The following is a 21,064-nucleotide window of genomic DNA, read 5'->3' on the forward strand; positions in this document are numbered from 1 at the left end:
CATCACCAATGCTGTTACTTTATCAAGGTTGTGTTACAGTGCTTTTTTTCATGACATTTATGCATATGTAATTCTTCAATCATGCTATTCATACTAAGACCTGTAATTTTTCTATGTTAACGATTTGTTGAAACTGCTGTACTTTTGTTTTATTACGTTTACTTTGTAAAGGAAGTCCCATTGCAGTCTTTGACTTCAGGACCTCCTTCTGAATATTAACAACTTGTAATCTTTCTCATGATCTCAATAAAAACCGATTCTGATTCTGATCTAAAGAAAAGAGACACCCGCATTATACGAGATTTCTGTGCTCTTCAGGACAAATATAAAAATTACACAGAATTTCACACAGATGGTTCTAAAACAGAAGGACACGTGGGTGTTGGGGCAATAATGAAAAATTGGGAAACAAATATTCCATTACCACAGTATGCCTGTTTTTACTGCTGAAGTTTATGCAGTATGGACTGTAGTTAAAAAAACTATCACTGATGAGCACGAAGATACAGTCATATACGCTGATTCGCTGAGCACATTGAAGGCTCTACGTCTGAATTCTGAGTGTGAACCCTTGATATTTTAAGCATGGTGGCTTTTAACAAATAGAGGAGATCAGTTCATTTCTGCTGGGTCTCAAGCCCTGTTGGGATACCGGCTAATAAAGCTGCAGAATGGTACAGCAACGAACTTGGCTTAGTTGGTGGACGTTCATGATTGTATTGCGCTTAGTGTTACGCTGATAAAAGAACTAATGGATGAACATAAAGGAACAAAACTTGGACGTACGTGGCGCTAACTACTTCCACATTTTGTTCTTTTATGTTCATCCATTAGTTCTTTCACCAGTGTAACACTAAGCACAATACAATCATGAATCAGCAGTATGTGCATCCATGGCAATGCACAAAGGCATAAAGAACACAACACCTCCATAAAAAGATAGTATCTGAGCCATTCGGAAGGCCTTAATGACAAAATGGCAACACAAATCGGACCATTGTGTAAACAACAAGCTGCATCTTACTAAACCCGTACTTGGCAAGTGGAAGTCATGTAATTACCAGGAATGGTTTATTGAAGTAGTTTTATGCATACTAAAGATTGGGTACACAAACCTCGCACACAATTTTTTACTTACAGAAGAAGACCCACCAACATGCGATAAGTGCCAAGAGCCGCTAACAGTGATGCACATTGTACTGACATGTACGCATATTGAAACACAAAGACAAAAATTACTGCAAAATTTTTATAAGTTACACCTACCTTTTCAACCTGCTTTAGTTTTCGGAGATGATCCACTAGTGCATCACCTGACGTACTTAAATTCCTGGAACACACTGGCTTTTTACACAAGCTGTAGAGCAATACAGCTTTTGCTGTTCTTGAATTTGTTTTTATAACACACTGTGTTTGGCAGAGCATATTCTTAGTCACTTTTACACCACTAAACCAGACCTAAATTTCGTTATACATGTCATTTCGTTGCAAAGGTTACACACCATATTGCTCACAATAGAGCAGCTAAGCACATTGAACAAAGGAAAACCTTTATTTAACATCTCTCTCTCTCTTTCTTTATTTGAAGGGGATCACGGTCACCCTGGTGTTCGGTTCATCGTAGCTGGCATCGATTGAATGATTAGAGATTCTATCAGCCATCGGGATGACATGTTCTTTTCTTTGGCAACAACAGTGGCATTGTCCCAGTCAATCTTGTGATTATGTTCCTGCGCATGCTCGGCAGTGGCGTTCGTCGTGTGACTATTATTTCTTACGTCACGCTTATGGTCGTCGAGGCGTCTGGAGAACTTCCCTGTTGCACCAATATATACATTGTGGCAATCAGCGCATGGTATCTTATACACAACTCCTGGGAATGATTCAACAGGTAACCTGTCTTTCACATTCATTAGCTGGTTCCAGAGCTTGCTGGTCGGGATGCGGACAATTCGCAAGTCGTATTTTGAAAATACGCACAACAGTGCCTTGCTGATTCCTTGGACGTAAGGGATGGCAGCACGTGCACAGATTGTCATGTTGTTCTCCTAGCTTGGCTCTAATATCCGCTTCTCGGTCCTGCATATGAAACGACTAGGGTAGCCGTTGTGGGTTAGTTCACGGTGGATTGTCCGTAATTCCTTTTTCAGTGCATCGTAGCCTGAGCAAACGCGTACGGTGCGTGTTATGAGGGATGACACTACGGACGTCTTGTGGCTGACAGGATGACAAGAATTAAACCTGAGGTAACGACTTGTGTGCGTAGGCTTCCTGTATACTGAGAAGGCGAGAGCGCCCCTATCCCGACGAACCAGTGCATCCAAGAAAGGCAACAAGTTGTCCCTCTCGTGTTCAACGTTGAATTGAATGTGCGCATTTTGGGCGTTCAGGCTGTCCAGGAGGCATTAAATGTCTTGCTTCTTCAAAATATAGAAGCAGTCATCCACGTAGTGATAAAAAACTTTAGGTGCTGGGTTGAACGTGGCCAGCACCTTCCCTTCCAAGGCTTCCATTACTAGATTGGCCGTGGTGACTGATATTAACGCTCCCATTGCCGTGCCATGCGTTTGCTGATAAAGGCTGCCGCCATAAGAAAAATATGCGTTGCATAAGAAAAAACGCATGGCATGGCAATAGAATAGGAATAGGAATAGGAACGGCAACAGATAGGAATTCCGCCGAGACATAATCAATCCTTTGTTATACCACTTATTTTGCTGTAGAGGCGTTCATTGTAGAGGCGTTGTGTATAATTCCTTTTTTTTTTTTGCATGTTAAAAAAAAAAAAGACTGCAGCCTGTGGCTTATGCACCACAGCACCTTTATTTTAAGCTTGAAAAAAAAAAAAGAGCTACGCAAACAGCAAAGCAACGCAAAGAACTGAGAGTGACGTTGCTCTACAAACCTTGCATTGACAATGTGTCCATAAATTCTATAAATAAAAATTTTGTTAACCCTTTACTGCACAACTTTTTGTTTCCTTGAAATATTATTCATGGAGTTGTAGGGAAGCATAAAAGTAGCTCTACTCCCATGGAAACTAACTTTAGCGAATTTCTGTGGTTTGAATTTGCAGAAAAAAGGTATGTTGCATATTTGCAACAACGCGCAGATAAAGAAGAAGTTGGAAGGGAAACATAGACTTAGTGCGATTCATACTCAGATGTTTATTTGCACATGACAATCATTGGTGCACCTATGATTTTGTGTGGAGCGAAAATAAGCAATATTACTTCCTTATGTAGCACATGTGTGGTTCCCACACTTTGTGCAGTACGTCGTGTAGATTCCCGTGCAGCCAGGAAACAATGCAGTGTTTTCGCGTTATTGTCAAAATTTAGAACATAGAAGCACAGACGTAAGGTGGTGCCCGTGGCGACACGACACGGCAGTGTGCGGATGCACCACATCCTTTTGAAAAAAAAAAATAAGGAAATTAGACCAGAAAACATCTTGCATACATATTGAATGTGTATTGGACTTAAACTTGTGGTTGTCATCACTCCTGGAAAGGTCACTGCCTTCACTATCAGGAGGAATTGCTCGGCTATAAAAGCATTTGGGAGCCATTTCACTTTCCGATGAAAATAAACCATGTACACGTTGTTGCATTTGCGCAACATAGCAACGTTCCGTCGCCAGGAACAAACTATTCCGAGATAACAATGTTTTTTTGAATCTACAGAGTCAGGAGGATGTGGAGCTTAACGTAAGAATTTTTTTTGCACTTTGTCTTAGGGAGAAATACATTTAAAATTGGCAAAACTTACCTGTATCACTGCTCGGGGGCTTGCGCAGCCTCTGGCATGTTTGTTTTGGTAGAAGATGCAAAGGATGAGCACACATGGCAGCACAAGGCGACACGTTTTTTAGACGAATGTTCCGGAAATGCAACAACTTGTACAGACAGCTCCAAACGGACTTTTCTTCTGTTTTTAATGCCATTCATCGGAATGTTGCGTAAATGCAACAAGGTGCAGTAAAGGGTTTATAATCCGTACAAATCACAGAAGGGTTGTAAACTGAGTGTGTTGACACTTATCTACCAGAATACTTGGGAACAGCACGAAAATATAGGAGAGGTTAGACAACAAGCAAAAACCAAAAACGACTTTTATTTGAAAATACAAATATATATACCAGGTGGAGATGTGCCAACAATCAAATTCAGTTAAGTATGACACCACGAGGCAACGTAAGAAAGTAAAATGGTAGTCAGAGTGCACAGTTTTGTCATCTGGTCAGATGACCAAACTATGCAAACACTTCAACTCCTTGTCAAGCAGATTAAGCAGTGGCGCTCTAATGCATGTGGAGCCTTACATTTTGAAAATTTCACACATTCTTTGGTTTCTTCATCGCCTAAGGAATCTACACTGCTTAAAATTCGGTGTACAACTGTGTGAAGCAGTGTGAATGGCTTGGTTTCTCCCCTCTCTTGTGTTAAGAGTCCGTGCATGTTACCTAAGGCAATCGTTGAGGCATTGGCCTGTTTGTCCTGCTTAGTTGTGGCGACAGGACAGCAGGATGTCGTACACAATTCTAGTTGCACAGCCGTCGAATTGTGAAATGTGCCTTTTGCTGCAAACTTTGCGTCTTGGCTTGGCCCGGTTCACTTTTCTGCATAATACGCCCAGTTTGTTTGGCACAGGAAATAAAAAGGTGAATCCCAGCTCTTCCAGCAAAATGCCTAAGAACTGAGAGCTTAAAGCAAGCTGAAGGCTACCCTAGTTACGAACACAAGGTCGGCCATAGCCTCAAGAAAATTGCTGGGAACAGTGCATCACAGGAATAAAATAGTAACAAAATGTATGGTGGGCAAACATACTGGAGAAATTTCAAGAGTTGTAGGTATACAGTATTGCCATAACATAATAGAAAATAGTCAGTCGAGTAGGGCAAATTTGTTATTCATCCTTTTTGGTTGTCCTGTCCCTGCACTATTCTTTGCATTAGATTAAATTTTAGAATTGTTGTAGCAAGCAGACAGCCTAACATTCCTGCTTGAAACTGCTAAACCACTATGCAGGCAGAGCATATAAGGAGAGCCAGTATGCCTATAATCAATTCTTGAATCTAAGTTCAGAAGTTCTAATGCAACAGTGTTAATTGTAAGTTTAATTATAAGCGGCCACATGTTCTAAGCTGCCAGCACCAACGTGGCAGCTCTTGTTTGGCCCATGTGCAGAGGAAGCAAGGTGGGTTTCCTGGGGCTGCAAAAATAAGTTCTAAAAGAAGTGGAAATGCCTCTTTGCTGGGAAAACACTTGCCAGGCAGCATGGTCTCTTTGTTTCAAACTCTGCCTTGCTGGAATTTGGGTTGTGATTCTGCTAGGTTGCTCTATGTTTGCCGCCATCTTTTTTTTCTTGTGTAGTGTCTGTTGTCATAGTTTATTTAGTTTTAAAGATAGTGTAACTTGATCTAAAGTTCTTTCTTGCAAAAAATTATGTTGAGAAAATTTACAGTGGCTTACATGGTAACCGACATAGCTCCATCACTGTTGCCATGCTACCATTACTACCCCAGCCAGATTCGACCTCCACTTGTGTGGTATAGATTAGTTAGTGCACATGCGACTAGCACATGACTCGGGTGTAATAGTAATATCAGGGTCCTTCAATACTTTTAATTTGTTCATGAAACTTCTGCGTAATGCTATGGGAGAGCTTCATATAGCACCCGCAGTGGATGCACCACGGCGGTGGTGCAAGTAGAAGGTGGACTGGAGCAGACACCGATAAAGATGCCACAGGCGTTCTGTGCGTATGCTTGCTATTGCACAAGGGTCAACTGCCTGTATCAGTGTGTGAATATTGTCGAAAAAATGTGCAAATTGCCGCCCTGTTTCTGTACAGTGTTCAAAAACTTAAATGCAAACAATTTTGAAACTACCAAGGCCTGGTTTCATTTCCAGGTTCAACTGCTTTCGTAACATTAAGTCATAATTCAAATTGTACACTTGGACTACTCTATCATTAGAAACTAACTACAGTGCAAGTTCATGATGCACTTTTATGTGATTGTGCGCAAGAAAACTTGTTTCAAACTAACAGAGCTAGCCTATTGATTACTAAATTATTTGCCAAATTACTAAATGATTACTAATTATTAACAGACTAATTACCAACTAATTGCTAAACAAAGTCAACCAACTGATTGACTACCCAAACAAATATGTAATTACTAAACTAATTATCAAACTAATAACTAACCTAACAACTACATTGACTAACTAAACTCAATAATAACATAACAAACTACAGTAACAAAACCAACTCAACCACTAAACTACTTACATAATAATAACTAAGTAATACACCAACTAAACCAACTAAATGAGGTAGCTAACAAACTAATGAATTAATCAAACTTAACTAAACTAACCAAGTTATTAACGAAGTTATCTAACTGAAATAAAATTATTCACTAATAATCTACGTAACTATAAAAATTAAGCAAATATAATTAACTTATTAACTAATCAACTAATTACTAACACACTGAACTAGCTAACCAAATATAACTGACTTAGCCATCTAACTAGACAATCTGCAAATAGAGACAGCCGAATGAAACAGTTTGTGCAAGGAAGGCTAGTAGGGGGTAGGGGAGCCACCTCAATCATAAAATGGTGCCGTGTATAACTAAATACAAACGCATTGCACATTAAATTATTTTGTCAAAAGTTCCCATTGCATGTTCACTCTACCAACTTGTTGAAATAAATGTGGGAGAGGCACCTTTCCTCGTGAAAGATTTGCATGATCACACAGCCCGGCCATCTGATGCGGCAGATTGTTCACCTTCTACTTATGCTAGCACCTCTAGTACCACCTTCTGTCCCTATAGACCGTTTCACTAGTTACAAACATAGGCCCTGGACGGCTTCTGGTTTTGCTCACTGATGTAACCCGCTAAATTTAGTGAGCAAGAAAGGCATTGGCGACAATATCAAGTAGCAGTTCGTTGAAATATAAGCCCGCATATTTTAAACACTTTTCCTCTGTACATAATGACAATTTTACAAGTCGAGATTGCTGTAAGTTATAAGAAACTTTTTTTTGTATTAATTTTGAGGCATAGTGCACATGTCTTTTATCTCAAAACATAAAGATAGACTTCTGCACAGTGGAAGAACTTAAAAACACGCTTTTGTGTTCCGGCACATTAGACTGATAAGGCCTGTCACCGGAATTTTCTTGGGGCCGCTCTCTCGCTGCTGTTACCATGCAAGTGAAACCATCTATACAAAACTTTCGGAGAAGTTTCATAACCAGATGAAAAGTATTAAAGAACCCTGGTAATATCAAATGGTAACAACGCTAGTGACAACACGTCTAGTGAAATAGGATAAAAACAGCGACAAGCCTAATGTTCCAATATTCTTCAGAGCCTCAAAATGTATTCCAAGATTGGAGTTTTTAGATATTTTCTTTATCATTGAGAAAATTTCCTGTTTATTTTCTTGCTGCATAGAATTTAATACTGCTTATTGGTTTTTAAGAAATTTTGCTTTTTATTTTTAACAGGAAGTTCAAAAGGGCCTAGGTGACTTTCTTTGGAACATGGATGACCTTTTTCCAGTCTTCCAGTATGTGGTAGTCAGAGCACGAATTCGCAATCTTGGTTCAGAAATTCATTTTGTGGATGATCTCATGGAGCACCACTTCCAGAATGGCGAACTTGGCATAATGTTCACCACTGTCAAGGTATGCAACATATGTTACTCATGAAGAGCTTATTTCCATATTGTGCTACTTGAGATGTTTTCTATGTAGGTGATGTTGTCTTAAATGTGTAAAACTGAGTGTTTTTTATCAAAACATTTCACTCGAACCTCATTATAACAAAGTTGAAGGGGGAGCCGAAATTACTTTGTAACATCCATTTACAGAAATATATGCCCAGTGGGGTGTACAACATTAAGTATGCAAAGAATAAGGCTGCTTTACAGTGGGCTGGACTGCTAGGTGGCCATGTATGCAATGAAATTTTAATAAAACAACAGTAAATGAATAAAACAACAGTAAAAGGTTCTTGCACCTCATGTGACAGCCGTTACAATAGCTTCCTTCTATTCCACTATCTTTCGTTTCCATTTTTTCACACTTACCTGTACCGTAAATGTAAAAACTGGCCATTTATAGTCTCTGAAGCTTCGGTACAAAACCTGCTGCAATTTAATGACATTTCTGCTTAAAAAAGCAAACAAAACTTCCTATGAAAATCAAATACTTCCAACTGGAAATGATTCCAGAAAGCAATAGCAGATACTAAAAAGGTTCTGAACAAGAAGGCTACTAGGAATACAGTAATGATAATTCAGCAAGAAGACTGTTTACTCACAAATCCTAAAGATATAGCAAGCACATTCAGCAACTTTTTTGCTGCTGTACCTCATATTTCCAGCACAGATGACACTCGTGCAACGCCTGTGTACCGTGCATTGGGTGCACTTTAAAGAGCCCCAAGTGGTCATAATTAATCCTGAGTCCCCGACTAAGGATTGCCTCATAATTAACTCTTGGTTTTGGTTCATAAACCCTAAAATTTACTTTTTTTAGCAGTTTAATCTCTTACATTTTGAACACCGCCTATACAAATTCTCTTATTCATTACTGTGCAATGCTGTAGAACACTGTACATTACTGTACATTACTGCACAGTACAGTACTGTACAAAGCATGCAAAGGCTCCAACACAAGTTCAAGGCACACTACTAGACCAGCTTCTTGCACAGGCTGATCGAACACAATATTAAGCAGCAGGAGACTTGTGCATGCTCCCCAACCTGAAATTTATTGCTTTTAGAGCCTAAATAATGCATGAAAAAAAGGAACCAGGTGCTTGCTGCAATGAGTAAAAATAAACGCTCCCTACACTATAGGCGCTTAGCTGTTTTCACATTCGAAACCACAGCTTTCACACATAGGATGGGCATCACTATGAGCAGTGGCATAGGCAGATGGTTGGTTTGAGGGGTTCAACCCCCCCCCCCCCCTCTCTTACCACAGAACAGAAATTTTCAGGAGGCAGGCTGTTAGAGTGGAGATGCACTAGGAAGACATGGAGGATAGGAAAGGTTAAATGTGAAAGTGAGTCGGGGGTCAGTGGCGGTCCCAAATTGGGGGAGGGTAGTCATAGGCAATAAGTCATAGGGGTGATCCCCCCTCCCCTAAACAAAAAACGTCTTTGCCATCACGCCATGAACAGATAGGCAAAAGGTGTGACATACTACGTGCTTGCATTAGCTTGCATGTGGTTGTGCAAAAAGTGACTATTATTTGTGGTTGTTGTAAGGAATCATGGAAGAGAATTCTGGTACAGTGATGGCTGACATATGAACAGCCAGCAAGAGGGCTGCAACAAAAAGGGATAAGGGTAGGAAAATCCTTAGAATAATAAAAGGAAAAGAGGGACTATTGGGTATATCTACAGTATTAACAATAGTGCCTGTCATTTAGTGTGCAGAATAGGTCATTGTGACCATGGGCAATTGTGAATACACTGAGATTCCAGAAATTTGCAGGGTCCCACATCTTAGTTCACAGGCCATTGTGGAGGTGTTCTTGAAGCGGGCACACAACTTGCCCTCTCCTTCTTGCACCTACCTGGCACGTACACTGATATCTGTGGCATGTACAGATCTGGGTAGCACTCGTGCACCTCCCCTGGCAGTGTGCACCTGGCAAGCATGCACCGATCCCGAGAGAGGAGAGAAAAACTTGTTTTTTTGTCAGAGACTTTTGTCCAAATATAGTACTATTCGCTTTTTCCACAATCAGACAAGCACTGACTGATGCGGATGTGTAGCCTAGTGTGTACGTGTGGTTAGACTAACTGTCGCTGACACCTGAACATGAGTCAGCAGTGGCTGGCGGGGAACCCTTCCTGAAATAAATCTCTGGCTACACCTACTGACTATGGGTTATGTTTACGGCACCAAATCTGCATAATATATTCTTTGCATGTTCTCGCTTACAGAAGTTGGCAACTACGAGCAAATTGGGGTCCCATATCTTGTGTATTTCAGATTTTTTTTTAGCTCTCAGTACTTATACTAAAGATAGCAAATTATTACTATCATTCATGCTTCTTTGAAGTTTCACATAAGATTTCTCAAAACTCTCCGAGCAATCATGTTGTTCCATTCTAAACACCAATTATAAGGATGCCATATAATGTATCATGGAAATCCGTTGTGACTAATACCGCTTGAAAAACAGATGTTTAAAGCATCAAAAATTTGCACATTTTAGCTTTAAGGAATAAGTTAAAGAAGCTGGATAAGGTTAAGAAACTTGTAATGCTTGAGTGTAGATTGCAATTACTATTACTTTATTACATTGTTTTCTTTGCACATTTTCATTCACTAATGTGCAGCGTGTCTTTCTTTTCAGGCATGCTATTTTCAGATACGTACAGAGAAACTGATTCAAACCTAGAAGCACCGTTTCCCATCTTATCTGCTGAGCGACAGTGCACCCCTTTTTTTCTACTGGTTTTATGAAGATGTATTCATTTTATATGTTAGACAGCAGCTATATTTACTTGCGTAAACTGTTTTTTTTTTTACAGTTTTGTCCTTTTTCTGTGTATATATGAAAGGTCATATTACTTTACCTGTTTCTAATTTGCTTCCATGCTGCTGTTACAAACATGGAATGTTGCATTGGCGGCTATACTATAGATAGGTACAGACAGTTTATTTTCTGATATCCTTGGCCGTTGTATCAATGGCTATAATTTGGTAATGTTTACCAGGCTTTGTTACACATCCTGGCCAGAAGTTCTAATGATATTGTAACAGAATATCTTTAAGCTCAATAGTGCAGGTTATCACATTTGAGATTATCTAGTTGTCTGCAAGAGCTGTTTATGTTGCTGCATTTAATACATCTCTGTACCTGGAAATGATCACACTGGTTTTTTTTCTTTTTTAAGTATTACTCACGATAATATGAAGAATGTTGAAGTGCTTTGTTAATGTTATTCTGAATGCTTTCCACTAGGAAAGTATGCTAGCACTTTTTAATGTTACTGAGGTTGTTGCTTGTTTAGTGTATGTGTGCAGATTTAAGTTTATAAGCTAGTCATTGATTTATTTATCTGTTGATTTGGCATTCACTAGTAATGACATTCAGGAGCAGGAATTGTGGAGAATATGATGTGGGTAAGATTGCAGTCTCAATTGTAAACTGTAGCCTCATATGGTTTGAAATTTTTTATTAGTGCCTTAAATGAGATATGTGAACAGAGTGTTGCAGCTATGTAACGAAAATAATCAATTGTGAAAAATATAACTTGGACAAGTTTGCATTTGTCAGGAGCACCTTCATGTAATTTGAAGTATCTTTTTAGTGCATTACATCTTGTATTGGTGTCACTTAGTGTTGCATTTATAAAGCCTACTTGCATGTGTTGGTGGTTTGGTTACAGAAATTTATTTATCAAGTGTTATTTTGCAAATTCACAAATAATAGTCTTCAAAAATAGAGCACTCCTTTTTTGGAAATTCGGAGCATTAGAGTAATATGTATTTTTTCCTTCGTTTTTAGTAATTGGCATTATATCGTTGTAGTGCAGTGGTCAGATTAGTTTAATATAACTTAATCATTTCATATAATGCATAAATATTGATCGCAGAAAGAAATGCATTCTGATTGTAATGCTTCAGACTGGGAAAATGGCGTATATGTACTGACAGAGTTTTTGAATGGTCCTCTAAGCATTAATAGGGTTAGACTAGCTATTCATAGCAACTGTTATGTTGAACGTTGTAAACTTTGGCGTTATTATTGATCATTCTTGTAGTGTGGGCAGCTGCTCTCACTGTCACTTTGTATGTGTAATTGCACTTTTCCACCTTTTATACCTAATTATTTTCCAGAGCATGGAAAATACTACCACTGTGCCTGAAGCTGACAGGTTCTATACTGTTACATATTTTTCTCAATGCCTGCAGATTAAAAACTTTTTGTCTGTTGTGAGCAAGTGGAAAAAATTTTAGCTAATAAATTTATATATTAGCACTCTTGGTTGTGCTGAAGGGTCAGCAACATGTATCTTGTACTGCATTTGTTCACTGTAGCTCTCTATGTTAAAGCACTTGTTGCATAGATCTGCCCTTCACTAGCGTACTGCAAAATCTTATTTAGCTGTCATTAATGGATGTATTTTGACATACAGAAGAAGGAAAGAAAAGTCCCCTGGCCATTGTAGGCTTCCTTATTGTTTGCTTCAGTACAAGAAATATTGTATGACATGTTGTGTACAGTTAGAGTGTGCGTTTAAGATCTGTAGCATACTAGATTGATACTTCTGTGGTTACCAATAAGTACTTTTATGGTTACCTATAAAGTGACACCTCTGTGAATGTTAAAGCCTTTTGCCTATGTGCCTGATAAAAAGTTTCACTGGGTGTATTAGCTCCACTGAGATGTAATGTGGCATAATGTTTATATATATATATATATATATATATATATAGTTTTGGGTGTTCAGTTTTACAGCAACCCTGTGCTCAAATTTTAATAAGAGCTGTGTACAAGTTGTACACCGTCCAGCATATTGTGTGCCTGAAATTTAGAAGCACATTTTGTACAAGCTTTTATTGTTGAATATGAAACATAAGAGTACAGAATTCTCTGACCATTTGTCCATACCTTAGAACTAGGTGTAAAAATGCACTTGCTTGTTTGCAGCAAATGTGAATGTTAAATTAAGATAGTTTTGGTGAGTGAACTTAATAAACATGTGAAATCAGAATAAAATTGTTGTCTTGTGTCCTAAAGCACTAACACTGCATTTTTCTGGTTAGCAAAGTGATATATCCTCCTGAGACTCAAAAGACAGCTTAGGGGACATAATTGCTTTCCCAAGTCACAACAACAAAACAGTTTATTTTTTGGTTGTGCTGAAATAAGAAAAATGACATGGATAATGCCAAATGCTCTCTTGGTGTGGTTCTCACATTTCTGTATGGCAAAAGGAACATTGCGAGACAGAAACGGGGAAATGTAGCGGTACGTCAGTGATGCTGAAAGGGTTAAATACTATGGTTAGATGCCAAAAGCAGCATCTCCATGTATGTAAACAAAGTAACCATCTGCTCATGTTCCTATGGTAAAAACTGCTGTTCTTTGCCTAAACGTAGAGATGAAGCTATAACATTGTGTATCTGCTGAAATGTTGATGCTGCATTCTGGATTATCACATGATCTTGCATTAGAGTGGAAATGGATCTCACAGTTGCTTTTCATCTTCTGTCATGACACAGCAGTCTAGATGAAATAAGTAGAGGTGTGCAAATATTTGGAATTTCACACCCCTACTAATTTCATCTAGACTTTTAAAGCAACTGTTGAATAATGGACTGAATATTGCCCTTGAATCAAATCGTCACTATTCGAAAACCCGAATATTCTTCAAATTGTTTTTGAATACATTTTGTCATCGCATGTGCATGATCGAACATGAAATTGAAGTAAAAATGCAATACTTTTCACCCCATCCACAAAACAACATACGTACTAGAGCATTCTACATCGCTCAGAGAGCCATACTTTTCTGGTGATAGGTATTGTTTAGCAGTGGTATTTATAGATGCAGCGCCTGTGTCCTCTTGGAGGATTAAACCTGAATATGCTCATTACAACATACTTGATACAATAGTAGCAGCATCTGTTGCAACCATCCGAACTAGAGGTAAACTCCTTTTCTTTCTTTTCTTTTTTGCTGTGCCATCATCAAGAAACCACATGCATTTCTGGTTCGGTCGCTGAGATATACACAGGTGTCAATTGGCCCACCAGGCTGTCTTTTTAAACTTGATATGATGATGCATGACCATGCATGCTCCGAAGAGCCCCGAGTTTGCAAACAAACTACTTAGTTCCTGGTGCTTCCTTTATGATTTTAATGTGCTTTATAATGTGCAGTGTAATGACAGAAACTTTCCAGCATGACAATGTAAAAACTGTTAGGTATTCATGGTGAAAAGGCTCTATAATACTTGCAAACTATTCGAAATTTATTCTATTCACTTCTGGCACTATTCTATTGGTATTCAATTCGGTTTAAAGAACTACTGCTTGCCCACCCCTAGAAGTTCATGTCAATTTTCTTCAAAGCTGACAGCAAGATTGCAATTAAACCACTTCCATACAGCTGCGCATGCATCTGACTTTATATCCAGTGTGACTATTTTATGTAATCGCTTCCGAGTTAATGTTGAATTGGATTGAAGGCAGGGGTGCAATATATTGAACAAGGAGTGTTAGGAGGATACGATGCATGCAGTTAACTATTTCCTGCTACTAATATCTATTAATCGTATTTCTTCTAGTGACTACTAGCACACACAGCTTTTTTAATGTGCACATTTCCAAATGCCCATGTTATGCTCAAGCAGGCCAATTATTTTATGTAAAATTTCATTTCTTGCCCTCGTAAGAATTGACCCTCTATGGTGCCATATATTGAGATAATAACTAAAAAAATTTGTTGCTGGCTCATTGCGCTTGCTAAACCACTTGTAAACCATTGTGCAAGATTGAATTTGTTTATTCAAAGAATTTTAATTTACCATTTGGTAACATTGCGCCATAATGTGGAGCAAATCTATGCTTATCACTGTCGCTGACTATGCACTGAATGCCTACTGATAACATTTTGTAAACACTTTCATTCAACTATAAAAATAGTGTGCGCCTCCCTAGTTCGTTCACAGCACCCTCAGCCAATACTTTTTGTTGTTTTGCGCCTCAGCCAGGGGGCACCACACCGCTCGGCCCACTCAGCCGTATTCTAATACCATACTAATACACTTTAAGTACAGCCGCCCTGGCCATTCCAACAGCCGGGAGTGGCTGCTTGCACGCTGGCCACTTGCCGGAAGCGCTGAAAAGTCGTGTTAGAAGCGTGAAAATTACGAAAAACTCTGCGGGAGGCGCTGTCGTGTGTTGTGCAGAATGTGAACGACTGCACTCTTTTTCAGGGAATGAATCCGCTCGCTGTTCGCAGCCACTGCCGGGGCACACATGCCGGAGTGGTTCTGGCGCTGAGCTGGTGCAAACACGGTCAATTTTCTATGTTCGGCACAGTTTGACGCAGGAATTCCCACCCCTGCCGTCCCACCCCTGCAGTGTGAAAGTTGAAACTCTCATCTCACAACATCCTTCGCAGTGCGGCAGTGGCGCTCGTCTTCATCTGAGACACGCTTTTCACTACCGCGCACACATCCCGATTATTTTTTCGCCAGTGAGCTGGTCAGCAAAAGATCATCCGTCTATAGCGACAATGTAGCCGATGCTCTTCATCCTCAACAGCTTTGCGCTGAGTCAAAACGAAACTACTGTTTGCCGCAACCGCTGCGGACTAAACCGCAGCTGCTGTTGACGTGGACTACGGAGTTATGAAGACACGCAGCCGACACAGTGTTATGCATGGCAGTAAATGCAAGAATAGAGGATTTAAAGGCACAAATCTGGGCAAAACGTTTTGGCATTGCTGTCATTCACGTACGCATGCACATATGATTTTAGATGCTGTAGCGCTGTTCTGCTCTTTTGTGTGGCACATTTGCAATGCACTCTAAAAACGGTTGCACCCTTTGGGGTGTATATTTACTACACAACAATAATCGTCAACTGTCTTGCCCACATTTCCAAGTCACGTACGAATGGCATGCGCATTATCAGCATGACAGAGCATTCTCGACAAGTAAGTATCGAGTACAGCGTTTTCAAGAAACGAAGTGCAAGCAAGACTGATAACGATTATCGTTGCGTGGTAGATATGCACCCCGAAGGGTGCAGCCGCTGCAACTGTTTTTAGAGTGCGCTCGCCGAGCTACAAGAGTTGTCCGTATTAACTGATGTACGGACAAATACGTTCGAATTATTGAGAGCTTTTTGATTGCATTAAATAATGCATATGCCTGCCGGAAACAGAGGACGAGTCTAACTTGTTTGATTTTGCAAATTAACAAGGGTCAAATTAACAAGGTTTTACATATGTACTGTTCTACAAACCTACAGACTCCCATTTCAAACACTCGAGCAGAGTGCGTCGGCTGACAGCTTCAAGTTGCCGTCATGTAGCGAGCGCACGTGCGGCACGACAGTGGAGTCCTCCCACTGACTTTGCTCATGAGAAGGCGACACTCAAAGATCTCGGGGCTAATATTAAGTGAAGCAATTGATCTGTGGCAACGCCGGCAACAAGCTAGGGCTGTTTTTCTGTTCTTTAGGCAGAGGGGGACTGTATGTCCACTTAAAGGGGTCCTGACACAAAATAGTGATCTCGGAATCACTGGTAGTTTCAATTGCTGTGAGCTCATACACTCTTAAGCAAAATTACACCCTTTTGCCACACAACAATAATCGTCATCTGTCTTGTCCGCATTTCCTTTCTTTAACGCAGCGAGCCCGGTACTTCCAAGTCACAAACGCCATGCCCGTTATCAGCATGACAGAGCATTCTCGACAGGAAAGTAGCAAGCGCAGCGTTTTCAAGGAAGGAAACACAAGCAAGACAGATGACGATTACCTAGGTAAACTTTGTGGCGCAAAATACATTTCTGTATTTGCGCCAATGTATTTTGCACCACAAAGTATACCTAGGAAATCTAAGCACCAACTTGCCCAAGAAGAAGTCCTTTTGAGATGACGATTATTGTTGTGTGGCTAATATACACCCCAAAGGGTGTAAAATTATTTATGCTCGAAAAGGTTTACACGCTTTGAAGTGTATATTTGCCACATAACAATAATTGTGATCTGTCTTGCCCGCATTTCCTTTCTTAAAAACGCTGTGCTCGTTGCTTTCCTATCGAGAATGCTCTGTCATGCTGATAACACGCATGCCGTTCATGACTTGGAAGTACTGGGCTCGCAGTGTTAAATATAGGAAATGTGGGCAAGACAGATGGCGATTATTTTTTTGTGGCAAATATACACCCCACAGGGTGCAACTGTGTAAGAGTGTGCTGTCTAAAAATAGTTGCACCCTTGGGGGTGTATATTTGCCACACAACAATAATCAAACTTTTAAAACAGTTGCACCCTTTGGGGTGTTCATATGTCCCACAATAATAATCGTCATCTGCCTTGCTTGCGTTTCTTTTCTTGAAAACTCGGTGCTCGCTACTTTTCTGTCGAGAATGCTGTGTCACACTGATAACGTGCAAGCCGTTCATGACTGGGAAGTACCAGGCTCGTAGCATTAAAGAAAGGAAAGGCGGGCAATACAGATGACGATTATCGTTGTAGGACAAGATAAACCTCAAAGAGTGTAATTTTTTTTTTAAAAGAGTGCGCCATCTGTCTTGCCCGCATTTGAGCCAAGTACTTCCAAGTCGCGAACGGCATGCATGTTATCAGCATGACAGAGCATTCTCGGTATGAAAGTAACGAGCAGCGTTTTCAAGAAAGGAAATGCAAGCAAGACAGATGACGATTATTGTTATGTGGCAAATGTGCACCTCAAAGGGTGAAACTGTTTTTAGAGAGTAGTTATTTGTAAAAGGTATCAATTGCAAATCCAGACGCAATTCAATTTAATTTTGAACTTTGTGTGAGCGACCAATTGGAAAATGCAGCACCCATTGGTGTAGTCGTCAGCATGGTTCCTATTTGTAAACACTTTTACATCATGAGTTTCAGCGATTGAGTTCAGTGATATGCAACGTCATTGGCATGTCTCGCTTTTTGGAAGACGCTTCAGCACTGATTGTATCCAGTGTCTTGCGCTGACCGCACATGAAGCATATGGACATGCGCATATGAAGTGGATGTACAAGTTTCTTACCATTTATGGATTGCCAGGTTACCGGAACATTGCCAGCAGTAGCAAAGGTGGTGGTGACATCTGACGATTTGCCCAGCATCAATGCATCGCAGGGAGAGGCCTTCATCCTGCAGTGGACATAAAATAGGCTGATGATGATGATGAATGCATTTGAGATTTTTATTCTCGAGGGTGTCATAAAAGTATGGTATGCTAACGACTATGTCACTACCAATGCTTTACACCAACAGGTGGCGGAATATGTAAGTTGCAGTGTTAATTTTGCGTGCTCTTTTGTTAGACACTGTGTCACCAGATGTTGCTACCAGCATTATTGCTGTAAAGCCCCTTGATAATTTGAAAGTAGCGACACTCTCCTCCCCGCGGCGCTTTCCTCCTCGATTCTCCTCGCCTTTTCTCCTTGGCTCCCGTGGACGGGCTGCAGCATTCAATGGAGGCGCATTATTTTGGGCCAGTTGCATGGCCCAGTGGTGTTGAAAATTTTGAGAAATGATGATAACCGCATTGATAATGCTCAAGGCAATGTTTATGAGGAGGTTGGTTTTTTCCTAAAGCTGTATGAACGGGGCATACTGATGTAAAAGGAGCTTTGAGGTGAGTTCGATACTGCAGACAATTTTTCTGTGCGTCTGTATTGCTTCTGGCACATCCCTCTTCGTGTGGCTTATTAAGTGAAAGCCTTAGATCTCTGTTTCAAGGTCGCGTTTTGAGGTATTGAAAATACCATGTGACCCAAGGAAGGCCAGAAGCGAACCAAAGCATGTCCAGCCGTGTATAAGAGATGATTACTGATTAGCAAAGTTAATTATTGATTAGTGATTGTATTAATATGGATTAAGGCGTATTAAGGAGGAATAAGGTATGTTAAGCAGAATTAAGGTAGATTAAGGTTGGTGAAGGTGGATTAAGGTGCATAGGGTGGATGAAGTAGGAGTATGGTAGATTAAGGAGAATTAAGAGCAATGAAGGTGGATTAGTGTGGAATAGGATGAAATACGTTGCAGTGGTAAACATTATTGCCTGCAGAATATTTCTTGCATTACTACCTCATGACTGCAATCATGATTGATTGCTCAAATGTAGTAGTCAAAGTGCATTGATGCAATGATTCTGGCTTGTGTTAAATCAATGCAAAAAGTTTCCCCACAGAACAAAACCGCAGAAAGGTGTTTTTAAAGCATTCAAGCGAATTTTAAAGCATGAAAGCGAAGATTCCCGGCCTCTGCCTAGATGTCGATGTGAACAGCAAGCGTGCGCGATCATGTGAACACCCCCTGCTCATTGCCTGTATCTGTGAGAAAACCAAATAATCTTCGCCCACTCATGCGTGCGTGGAAGTGCAGTTCAAAGCAAATTTTTAAAAATCCAAGGTGTCCTTAGGTATTGCCTAAGAGGTGCGAATGCAAAAGCCTTGTAAAGCCTACTGTAATTCACCTTAATCCACCTCCATCACCCTTCATCCACCCTATTCCACCTAATCCCCCTTAATCCACCTTTATCAGTCTTATTTCTTCTTCGTCAACCCTAATTCTTTTTAATATGCCTTAATCATTGTTAATCTACCTTAATACACCTTAATCCTCGTTCATGCACCTTAATTCACCTTAATACACCGTAATCCACCTTAATACATCGTTATCAACATTTAAACATTCCTTCTTTCCTCTTGCCATAAGAGAATGGAACCAACTGCACCCATCTGTCACAAACACCAAATCGTTCTCGGAATTAAATTGAAGGCAACAAAAACTAGATTTTTCTGTTACTTTTTTTTTAATTACTTTATGGTATCAGTATTGTTAAGCTTTAGTAACACTAGAGTGATGTTCACTCTCTGTATTCATGTAACCAGTGTGTGTTGTAATGCATTACTGTAACTTCTTATTTCCTACATTTGTTTACATATTTGATTGTTTATAAACGTTTCACATATTGTATTGCCCTCCTGCTCTGCTCTCAACTGAGAGCAGAGCACTAATTCAATCACTAATGAATTATGATTTAACTTGGCTAATCATTAATCTCTTATACGCAGCTGGACATGCTGTGGGTCATTTCTGGCCTTCCTGGGTTGCGTGATATTTTCTATTCACAATGCAACCTTGAAACAGAGATCTAAGGGCTTTTTTAAAACTTAAAAAAAAAAAATGTGGACTAGCTAGCGCTCATCACCTACAATACCACGGGTATACTTGCCGCTAATTTTTTCGGGGCCTGCATTCATTGTATGACTGACACACACATCAACATAAGCTGAAAATAATAGCGCCTCTACAAGCCGCTATTTTGATTTTCAGTAACACTGGCAACATGTCCTAACAATAACGAAAAGTTCAATCGAGCTCAGGCTGTATCATCGCTCAGAATTCTTCACACAATGGAAAACTACCTACAGTTCTGCATTTCCGACTGAATAACAACAGTTGGGGAGTTGGAGATGCGAGGTGATGGAGTCCCACCAGAATATTAAGCATACCGAGGGCAACCCCATTTTTATGCAATGTACAAATTGCCGCAGCAAACACGCTAGTGGCAGGCCGGGAGAATTTTTAAAAAATGCAGCATTAGGGGATGCTTTGACACGAGCAATAAGAAAGACGCCTCACCTCGCAAACAACATCATTCTTTGTTGGAACAAAGTTCTTTCGGCCAATGTTATGCAGCCAGTGCTTCCTGCGCAAGCCTTCACTTTCCTTGTTGTATAACAAATATTGCATAACCATCTTCAGGCTTCTTGCTGCCGTTATATGCGTGACAGCATGGCATAGCCCTAGCACAGAGAGCATGAAATGCAGCGTGCAACATTCGCGACACCGAGCTAAAGCGTCGAGCCAGCTGAGCTGAGGAGAAAAATGGTGCGCACGAAAAAGAAAAACACAAGCAAAACGTAAGGTCTGCGTGTTTCCAAGGGCAACGGCAGGGAGACCAATCGCCATGCATAAAACGGGCGCAAGACTGCTTCCTGCGGGGGGGGAATCGCAAGGGATGAGGAAGAGGCGAGGAAGTCGCACGGCGGCGGCAGCTATAGTTCAAAGAGTGGCGGTACTTTCAAATTATCAAGGGACTTTACATTGCTGCACCTGAATACAGTGTACTAGAAGTTCACTGTAACCTGGAGCTCCAACTAAAAATTTGCAAACAGCTATAGGGATGAAGATGGTAACATCTTCGAAGCAGACGCACTGCAGTACATCAGAGACATTATTAGGGATAAGTTTGGCAAGAAAGTGTGGTCCATATTTAATAAGGCTAC

At 40.2% G+C, this 21,064-nt stretch overlaps 2 protein-coding genes across 4 annotated transcripts in view; one reads left to right on the plus strand and one right to left on the minus strand.

Annotated features, from left to right (window-relative positions):
- LOC142565974 (uncharacterized) overlaps positions 1–21,064 on the minus strand; it is a 132,608-nt gene that overhangs the window by 32,956 nt on the left and 78,588 nt on the right. Inside the window, exons 3-4 of one of the 2 annotated variants that reach the window (XR_012824942.1) lie at positions 17,812–17,918; positions 4,095–4,620 (exon numbers count right to left, since the gene is read on the minus strand). Coding sequence is in view for 1 of the 2 variants with exons in the window: in XM_075676621.1 (XP_075532736.1) it covers positions 17,812–17,918 (107 nt within the window). In the remaining variant the exon portion in view is untranslated. Of the gene's footprint in view, positions 1–4,094; positions 4,621–17,811; positions 17,919–21,064 lie in introns of those variants that run through there. The other variant, XM_075676621.1, reaches the window with a different exon arrangement.
- Positions 7,401–16,713, plus strand: LOC142565987 (alsin-like). 2 transcript variants are annotated; one of them, XM_075676657.1, is made up of 2 exons: positions 7,401–7,709; positions 11,891–16,713. In XM_075676657.1, the coding sequence occupies exons 1-2, from the start codon at positions 7,566–7,568 to the stop codon at positions 12,008–12,010; spliced, it is 264 nt and encodes an 87-aa protein (XP_075532772.1). In that variant the 5' UTR covers positions 7,401–7,565; the 3' UTR covers positions 12,011–16,713. The 2 variants fall into 2 exon arrangements, with proteins under 2 accessions (XP_075532772.1, XP_075532781.1); XM_075676666.1 differs by having other exon boundaries at positions 7,489–7,709; positions 10,401–13,252.

The sequence above is a fragment of the Dermacentor variabilis genome, chromosome 1, assembly GCF_050947875.1.
Source record: "Dermacentor variabilis isolate Ectoservices chromosome 1, ASM5094787v1, whole genome shotgun sequence".
NCBI lineage: Eukaryota > Metazoa > Arthropoda > Arachnida > Ixodida > Ixodidae > Dermacentor > Dermacentor variabilis.